The 9873-nt window shown below is 40.8% G+C and overlaps 1 protein-coding gene across 1 annotated transcript; it reads left to right on the forward strand.

Moving 5' to 3' along the window:
* The first annotated feature begins 634 nt into the window (after window positions 1-634).
* On the forward strand, window positions 635-6297 carry NDUFAF4 (NADH:ubiquinone oxidoreductase complex assembly factor 4). Its single transcript, XM_058566602.1, has 3 exons — window positions 635-838; window positions 1370-1473; window positions 5900-6297. The coding sequence occupies exons 1-3, from the start codon at window positions 703-705 to the stop codon at window positions 6185-6187; spliced, it is 528 nt and encodes a 175-aa protein (XP_058422585.1). The 5' UTR covers window positions 635-702; the 3' UTR covers window positions 6188-6297.
* Window positions 6298-9873: the final 3576 nt, after the last annotated feature.

Genomic DNA, 9873 nt, shown 5'->3' on the forward strand with positions numbered 1-9873 from the left:
CGATGCAAAAGATCATGGAAAAAGAGAACACGTCAGGCAAGACGATGGGAAAATAAAGGGTATTTAAATAAAAGAATGGCTGAAAACAAATATTCATCGAGAATGAATACACTTTCATTATTTTCCTGTCACTAAAGCAAGAAAGAGCAATTGTAGAACCTTCCTTGATCCTGGTGCAATTAGTTCCATTTTGGTTGGCTTCCTCTTTGGCTGCATTGACCTGTGAAAAGCCTTCAAGGTCAATTTCCCCACAACTTGGATTCTCTACTCAGACTGCAACTTTGGAGCCACGTGGGAAGCTTAAACCAATGCAGGATCTCACTCCGGAGGAATTAAATCAGAAAGTCTGGGGTGTGCCCCGGCATGCTACTGTTTTAAAGCTTGCCGGGTCACTCCACAGTCTCCAGGGGCGAGAACCACCGTGGCTCTGCGCCTTAAGCCCCGCCCCCTGCCGCGGGAAGCAGCCGCAGGAGGGAGCACGTAGCTCACCCAGGAGGGAGGCGCTCCCTTTGATATACTCTGGCCGGAGACGCGGCGTGAGCCCTCCCGACCGCTAGGGGGCGAACCGCGCGCAGTCAGCTCCCGTTTTCCGGCGCGCGGCCGGTTCGACCCCAGACGTGCGCATGCTCGGTTGGTGCCGGAGGTCGCCGGCGCCGTTTTCCCACGTGCGGCGTGTACCTGAGAGCATCATGTTGTGAGGAGATGGGGGCGTCAGTGACGCGCGCGATCAGGAATTTCAACCTGGAGAACCGCGCGGAACGGGAAATCAGCAGGATGAAGCCCACTCCCGCTCCCAGGCACCCCTCCACCAACAGTCTCCTGCGGGAGCAGATGAGCCGTGAGTGGTGCGAGGGGCGGCGGGGCGCGGCGCGGGTCCCCTGTGCGGGCCGGGCGGTTCCGCCCGGTGGACCTCGGGCCAGTGACCCGGGGACCGCTGTCTACCTGCTCGGCCGCAGCGACTTGGGTCAGCCGAGCGCCGGAAGGCGGCGCCGCCAGGCCGGTGACATTGAGACTGTCCCCTCGCGCCCGCGGTGGAGGGGGCGGCTCCGCCTCCGTCATATCCCCGGGGTGGCGGCCTGTGCCCGGCTGACCCGGTCCTCGCGGCTTTTGTCTTTCACGCTTAGCGACTTGATCCAGGGCATCAGTCAGAAGGGATCGTGTGCACCGAAGATTTCTCTAGGGGTCTTCACAGAACGGGGGACGCCGAGCCTGACCTAGCGTTTCGACTTACATATAAAATACTTTGTACTTTCCGTGTGATTATCTATTAAACGAAAAATTAAAAGTGACTGTCTGGTGTTAAGTGTTGAGGATCTTAGGGGAAATTTTCTTTGGTTTTAATATTGTGACCTTCTTTTTCTTTCCTTAGGCCATCCAGAAATTAAGGGAGAAATTGGTAGAAAAGACGACAAACTGCTGTCATTACTAAAAGATGTGTATGTCAAGTCTAAAGATCCTTTGTCTTCCGTGCAGGTAATCTGTGTTTTAGTTAAGTAAATAAGTAATTTAACCTTTTTGGAGTCCAGGAAAATGATCAAGAGAAGTGTGGTAAATAGTAAAAGGAGGTGAGTTCTCTGCAAGTGTAAAGTGTCAGCGTAGTTGTGACCAGAATTGAGTGCTTTGGCAAAGTTTAAGCACAGTGGTTTAACCGAGACACACATGCCTTAGTACTTTGGATATTTACCGAAATTCTAGAACACTTGTGATGAAGTATTGATTGAATGCAATTATGTGAATTATTTGCTATTATTTCAGAATTTGTAGGGTTTGGTAGGTACTTCCAGTGATTGTCATTTGAATGACCATAGGAGAGTTTTAATACTATTTTCTCATCCTTTGGTGGATTGAGGTATGTTCTAATCTCAGGAATTCCTTTAGTGTTGTGTTGTCGGTGTTTTTTTCTTTTTGGCTTTTCAGGACATATTCAGATAGGATAAGTAGACTTAGGGAGATCACAGAATATATTGGGAATGGGAACCTGTATTTATATATATCCATATATAAATGCCAGGCACAAGTGCTTTGTATATAGTGATGAACAAAAGAGACCTGGTCCATACTCTCACAGTGTCTATAGTATTGTGAGGGACACAGGCATTAAACAGATGAGCAACCATAAGTACAAAATTATGTCTGTGATGGAGAATTCTGCGGACTATGAGTATATCAGAGGGGCCTATTTGAGATTGGAGGATCAGGGAGGGTTTCTGAGGAAGAGACATTTAATCTCAGGCCTGAAGGATGAGTGGGAGTTATCCACATAAGTTTGTGGGGGCGGGAAGGTTCTAGGTAGGGGAAGAGTTTGATCAAAGGAGAGGAAAATGCCAATAACAACTCCCTGATTTTTTTCCATTCTGAAATTCTCTGGTTGTGTCTCTCTCCCTCTAGAAGGGTGATAGACTGTTTACACAGATGTAGTCATTAATATAATTTTCACTAGAGAAGAGAAAACTCGTGTGTAAAATAAAGTTTGTAAATGATTGTAAGTAATAGCAGTTATAGAGTTCAGTTATCACCAGATGCTCACATAAAAAAGATAGAGGGGTTGATGTTCATGTTCTTTATGTTATTTTTAGACAGGTGTTGAGTAATACTTCCAAGTATTGTTTCTCTCACATTATAATAAATTACGCATTTGAAAATTGGCTCTTGGGGAGCGGAGAAAATTTAATGCTTTTTATGTATAAAACACAGATATATAGACATAATAGATAAAGAGATTCACAGTGGTATTAAAATTTCTTGGTGGATATTATGAAAAGTCTAAAAAAGACTCATGGGGGAGTGATCATGAAAAAAAAGTTGAAGTTCTTGTTTATGTTCTTTGTCCCTTTTTTCCTTTTGGGCAGTGCATAGTTTTCTTAATGATTTGTGATATCTCTAGACATCAGTGATACTGTGCCTATCATATGTCAAATAATTTCTTTATTTTTTGTCTGAGTTCTATAACTCTTCAAAATTCTGGCAAATATGTTAGCCTTTTTGTTCTTGGTATAGGAAGTCTGAACTCACTCTAACATAAAAACAGTCTTCTATATTTTCTTCTAGTACTTTTATGATTGTATATTTTATGTTAAAATCTTTATTGGGCATTAAATAAATATTTGGTGTGTGGAGATCTTTTCAACTGGATGGTCAGTTGTCTAAATATAATTTATAGAATAACAGTCCTTTTTCCTCTCAAAATGCTAGTACATACACATAGAGGTCTGTTTATGGATTCATCAGTTCTATTTACTTATTTTTGTATTTCTACACTAGAATCATATTATTTTTAATAGACCTTTATAATGTGTCTTGATATCTGTTATGACCTTCTGTCTTTCTTTTCAAAAGTTTCTTGGCTCTTGTCACATTTTTTTCCCAGATGAACTTGAGAATCAAATTTTCACGTTCTTTAATAAGTCCTATTTGGATTTTGAGTGTAATTGAATTGGAATTTATAGATTAAAGTGAGGAAAATTCACATCTTTGTGTTATTGAGTCTTTGGGGGATAGAGGGAAGGTTGTTACTATGGAATCTTTTTCACCCTAAGTTTTTTAACCGTTTATTTCTAATACGTTAGAAAGTGAGTGATTTTTGTATTACAACTACCCACATTGTAAGGTTTTTATATTAGTTTTTCAGTTGATTCTCTTATTTTTCTAAAGATATTCTCATATCATCGGCATAGAGTTAGAATTTTCTTTTCCTTTCTAGTATTTATACTTAATTCTTCTCTTACTGTATTGTCTGTAGCGTTAACATAGCAGTGAAAGTTGGTATTCTATCCTGTTCTTTCCTTACATACGATGCCTCTAATGTTTCAGCATTAGTTATAATTAAATGATATGGTTTCTGATTAAAAAATACTCTTATCACATTTGGGACATTATCTTCTATTTCCAATTTGCTAAGTTTATTTTTTTTTTAGTCAGGAGAAGATGTTGAATTTTATCAGATATTTTTTATTGTCATAATAATATTAATTTTAGTATTTAATAATAATCAGAAAGGAAGTCTGAATAAAAGTATGTATGGAGTGGAAGGCGGAAGATAAGAGAAGCCTTGAGTTTGGGAAAGTGAAGAAGAAGTTGGGAAGAGTGTCTCAGGCCAGAGTTACAATATGAAGGTAGGAGAGTGTGTGATGCCTTTGGAGAGCAGTTAGAGTTCCGTACAATTCGGGGAAAGTGTGAGGGATGACTTTGGGAGAAATGAGGTGGGCTAGGGGTGATAGGGGCCAGATCGTGAAGGTCTTTATTGTCTGGCTAAGGAATTTGGGTTTTATCCTGAGAACAATGGAAAGTCATTGAAGAGTTTCATGTCTGCCTCAGGTTTGCTTCATAATGGGGGCAGTTTTGAGAGTGGGCTGAGAACAAAATGCATTTTATCCAGTTAAAGGAGACCAGTTAGGAGGCTTTTGCAGTAGCTCCTGCTAGAGACATTGGCTTGCACTAGGGTGATTCAGTGATGGGGAGAGAAGTGAGTGGGTTTGAGAGGAGGCCTTATCAACAGGATTTGGTCATTGGTTGGCTGTAATCAGTGAGGGAGAGGGAGATGACAGGCATAACATGACATAGGAGAAACTTTGAGTTTTGGAGTGGAATATGGGAGGTGGGTGGTGTTGGTCACTGAGAGAATATGGGGATAGAATTGGTTTTTCAGAGGAAAGGCTTAAGTTCAGTTTTAGACATGTTGATTTTGAGGTGCTTATAGGTTATCCAAGTAGAGATACCCATTAGGCGTTTGGGAATTTGGGTCTGGAAGTCAACAGAAAGGTCTAGGTTTGAGATCAAATTTGAAAGTCATTAACGTGTAGGTGGTAATGGAAGTTCAGAGGAGTGTGTGAGATTACTTAGGAAGAATGCGTAGGTTGAAAAGAGGGCGTGGCCCAGAACTTGGGGCACACTAACATTTAAGGGGCAGCTGTAAGCAAACAGATCACCAAGAAAACAAAGAAGGAACCACTGGAGAGACATGGAAAGAAGAGATGGAAAACTAGGAGACGGGTGGCATGGAAACCAAGGGGAAAGATAGTTAGGGCACGTTGGAGTAATCAACAGCATCATATGCTGTAGTGAGTTCAAATAAAGACTGAAAAGTGTCCTCTGAGTTAAGATCTAATCCTCTGGATTAGAGATCACAAGTATCATTATCCTTTAAAGCTTAACTGAAAAGAAGGAAACTGGTCATAAAGGAAATGTTGGTTTTGGTTTGGTGTTTCTAAAAGGTAATGACCACAGCGTTTTTATATTTTGACCAAACAGCAGCAGTAGGCAGGGTCCAGTTGAAAGGAAGAGGAAAAGGGAATGATGGGCATAGCTAGGTAACAGGAATGAAATATAGAAAACAAATGCAAGAGTTAAGCTTGGATGGGACAGACAGATGGAAAGGTGGGTGTGCATAGGTTGTTTTATTGATACTAGTTGGAGTATTGGAGGCATTAGTTTATTTTTTCGGAAGAGGCGAGATCTCTAGCAATATTTGAATTCATTCAAGTGTTTGGAGGCAGAGAATATGAAATACAAAACTAGGAAACAGAATGGAGATTATCGAGTAAGCTGTTAGGGCAGCATCAGAATCCCGCCCTTCTCAAGCAGTGTTTTCATCTACTGTGATCAGTTCGTTGTTGTTCATTAATATACATGAAATAATGTGATGAGTGGATGGTATATATTCGATAATTATTTTCTAGAACTCCCTAAATTTCTTAATGATGATTGAGCTATAGTTATGAAATGGCAACATAGCAAAAGTGCCATCGGACTATGGCTCATTATAATGAGAAAATGTAGTTTGGAGAAGCATGTGTAGTATTTATTTGAAGAAGAATAGTGGAGATTTGAGAAGCATGAAAGTAGATGTCAGATCTTTTCTTTCATCTTGAAAGCCTTTTTTGTTTTTGTTTTTTGATACTAGGTAAAAGATGCTGGAACACGGCAGGAGCCAAAGGAGTTCAGATTGCCCAAAGGCCATCACTTTGACATGCTGAATGTTAAGAACATTCCCAAAGGCAAAATTTCTGTTGCAGAAGCATTGACACTTCTCAATAATCATAAACTTTATCCAGAAACGTGGACTGCTGAGAAAATAGCACAAGAATACTATCTAGAACAGAAAGATGTAAATTCCCTTCTCAAATATTTTGTTACTTTTGAAGTAAAAATCTTCCCTCCTGAAGACAAGAAAGCAATACAATCAAAATGAAGAAAATCTTGACATTACTTGTTCTCTATGTACTTCCCATCCCCATGCCCTGGTTATGTTCTTATTTTTAGCATATTAAATTATATAAATTACTGAATGTTTAAAATGCCCTCCTTGTGAGACAAGACTATTTATTGAGCTCTGCTGAATTTTCAGAATTGCTGATAGAATGAATTTTGTTTTCTTTTCAATTTTAATTTGGTTTTGGCAAATGCTCTTATGTATATCAGCATGACTAAACCAAACAAGTATAAACTTATAAATAAAAGAGTTAATGTGTTATTTTAGGCAAATCATATCATCAGCTTTCAAATTGGTCACGTGGCCTCCTAGGAAATGTCATGAATCCCTCATTTAACATTCAAAGTTTCACCTTCCAATTTAGGTGGTTAGTCTGTTCTTCCTATGGAATAGTGAAAGTAAGAGCTTTCCTGACTCTTAAGACTGTGCCATTTTCTTGTTAGGAAAAGGGAGACTTGACAGTGAGGTAGAATAACAGTATTTCCCAAATAAAGACAGACAGGAGACTGGATACCAAATCAATAGAAAATACATTTTTATTACTACTCCATGGAATAAGAATTAATGAGGACTTTTTGTTTTGAATTGGTTTTATGTATGGAATAACTTTTTAAAATTATAAAAGGAATTGGTGTTTATAAAATTTCAGCAGTCTCTGCTTTGACCAACAGGTCAGTCCAAAATCTTTCAGAGAGGAAAGCAGTAGTGGGAGCTATATGAAAAAATAACTTCTCTGGACTTAATGTAGAAATACAAGATTTTAAAGAATGGTTAAATCAAAGAACTATGGTAAATGAAATTTGGTGATGAAATGTATATTCTAATTTACATGCTGGTTGAAAGAGGAGAGAAAAAATAGCAAGTAGAAGCATAAAATGTGATCATTAGAAGGGATTTGGGAAATGGCTGCTTCATTCATTTAACACACTTATGAGCACAGTGTGTACCAGTACTAGGGTCTTGAGCGAGTGTGTGTAAGTTTAGCTCTGTCATATTACTACCTGTGGGATCTTGGGTAGATTGTGTAACCTCTTTGAGATTGAATTATACTCTGAAATGAGTATAACGCTGCCTGCCTTAAATGTAAAGGTTACTGTGAAGGTAAATATTACAAAGACTACAAAAGACTGAACAAATATGATTTATTTTTCATGGTTGAGAACAGAGGCCTCGGGAGGTTTCATCATCTATCTAAGATTATTCTGTATTTTATGACATAGCCAGGCCCAGAATTGAGGTTTTCAAAATCCTAGTGGTGTGTTTTTTCTGTTGTGCCAAAAAGAAGCATATCTCAAAAGGCAGAGGTATGAGTTTTAGGAATATTGGGGAAAGTGGTTATCAGTGTCTTTCTGAGGGAAGATAGACATTCATTACTTCCCAGGGATTCCCCTGGAAATGATATGGAAGACACTGAGGAATCCAGCATGGAATGAGGCATTTGTTACGCTGAGAAGAAAAATTGACTGAGATGGGAAATTTTTGTTTTCAAGTGCAGTTTCATTATGTGAATAAACTATACCTAGTTTATATTTGGTTCAAAACTAGTTCTTTTAAGAAAACAAGAACTCGTAATATAAAATTGCATTTCAAAGTTCTGATAAGTCAATCATCAAAACTTTTCCTTTATCAAATAAAGGTCAATACTTGAATCACTAATACTGCTATTTCTGAGCCATCTTCCCTATTCAGATCTACTCTGTGGTTAGGCGGCTGTAGATATGGCTGTTATATGGTGTCACATGATAAAATAAAGTACTTCCATATCATTTATTGGCCTATTACTGCTTATTATTATACCTAGGAGAGCACTTGGGTAATGGTTGTGCCACAGAAACCGTGGAGTTTAGATTCAGAAAACCTGGGTGTCTCAGCATCACCACTAGCCATGTGATCTTGGAAGTGACCTCAGCTGTAAAACAGGTAATAATTGCTAACATCTTAGAAGCAATCGCTGTACTAGGCACTGACCTAGGTTCTTTACCTGGATTAGCTTGCTTTATATTTACCACAGGTATGAGGATGAGTACTGTTAACTGTATTTTACAGGGAAAATTGAAGCATGGAGATTCAAAGTATCTTTTCAAAGATTTTCAAAGTTTACCTAGTAAGTGTTGGAATTTAAACCCTATTAGGTCCTTTTCAAAACCTTGTGTTGCTAACTGCTACACTATGTTGCTTCTCTGGGAGTATAAGAATTAAGTGAGGTGGCCTGGGACACATGAGGCCAGGACTACTCAATGCCTAACGTATATGAGAATCACCTGTAGAGCTCTGGAGACGTAGATGTCTGGGCTTTCTGTGCGGTGACAGACTGGTTTAGTAAGTCTGAGAGACTTTTGCTGATGGGCTCTGGATCGGGGACTTTTTTTTTTTTTTTTTTGGGTGGGGGGAGATCGGCCCTGAGCTAACATCTGCCAATCCTCCTCTTTTTGCTGAGGAAGACTGCCCCTGGGCTACCATCCATGCACATCTTCCTCCACTTTTTTTTTTTTTTTGTGAGGAGGATCAGCCCTGAGCTAACATCCAATGCCAATCCTCCTCTTTTTTTGCTGAGGAAGACTGGCCCTGGGCTAACATCCGTGCCCATCTTCCTCTACTTTATATGGGATGCTACCACAGCATGGCTTGACAAGCAGTGCGTCGGTGCGCACCCGGGATCCGAACTGGCGAACCATGGGCCGCTGCAGTGGGAGCGTGTGCACCCAACCGCTTGTGCCACCGGGCCGGCCCCCCTCCACTTTTTATATGGGATGCCGCCACAGCATGGCTTGACAAGCAGTGCATCGGTGTGCACCTGGGATCCGAACCAGCGAACCACGGGCCGCTGCAGTGGAGCAGGGGCACTCAACCGCTTGAGCCACCAGGCTGGCCCCTGGATCAGGGATTTTTAAAAAATATTTAATGACCAGTGTGGCACCAGACTGTCCAGACAGAGTGTGTGCTGACCATCTGTGTAGGTTAAATATCAGAATTGTCTGGGTTTCAAGTTTACTGTGAAAGAAGAAAAGGAAGGAGTAGGAGATAGAAGGGTGGCTTTGGAGGAGTTTAAAGGGGAGAAGTTTTCCTGGGCGTGAAGAAGAGGAGAAGGAAAGAATCCCTGGAGATAAAAAAGATGTGGGTTAGCAGGATCAGGAGAGGAGGGAGGGAGTTTAATCATAGAGTGCGCAGGAGGACTGGGGTTCAGGGAGCCGATAGAGGAAAAGGTGCTCAAGTAGGTGGATTTGGCAAAGTTCTACCATAAATAGGCTCACAATATAATATTGCCCAAACTGGCACACTTCTGTGAGTGAAAAGGGCACCAATTTTATTAGGACGATAGAGATAATAGGCATAAACTGGAATGTCTTGGACAAACTAGGAGGTATGGTCATCCTAACCACAAAAGGCACTAATGGAGGTCATGAAGGCCACCTGGGCTCTGGATGCAACCCTCTTACCTCCACTTCATCAACATTTAGCATCTCACCATTAACCACTCAGGAATGACCCCTTCTGTGCCAGGGAGCTTTGCTTGGCCTCAGCTAATGCTTGTACATGGACATCCCTCCTCCATATCTGCCTCATGCCCTTACACACCCATAATCCCATGAAAAGGAGGGTGGGGCCCTGGACAATCAGTGGTGGTGTGATGAGGAAGCTTCTGTACCATACCTGCAGGGACTGAA

This window comes from Diceros bicornis, chromosome 23 (genome assembly GCF_020826845.1).
Source record: "Diceros bicornis minor isolate mBicDic1 chromosome 23, mDicBic1.mat.cur, whole genome shotgun sequence".
NCBI classification, from domain to species: domain Eukaryota; kingdom Metazoa; phylum Chordata; class Mammalia; order Perissodactyla; family Rhinocerotidae; genus Diceros; species Diceros bicornis.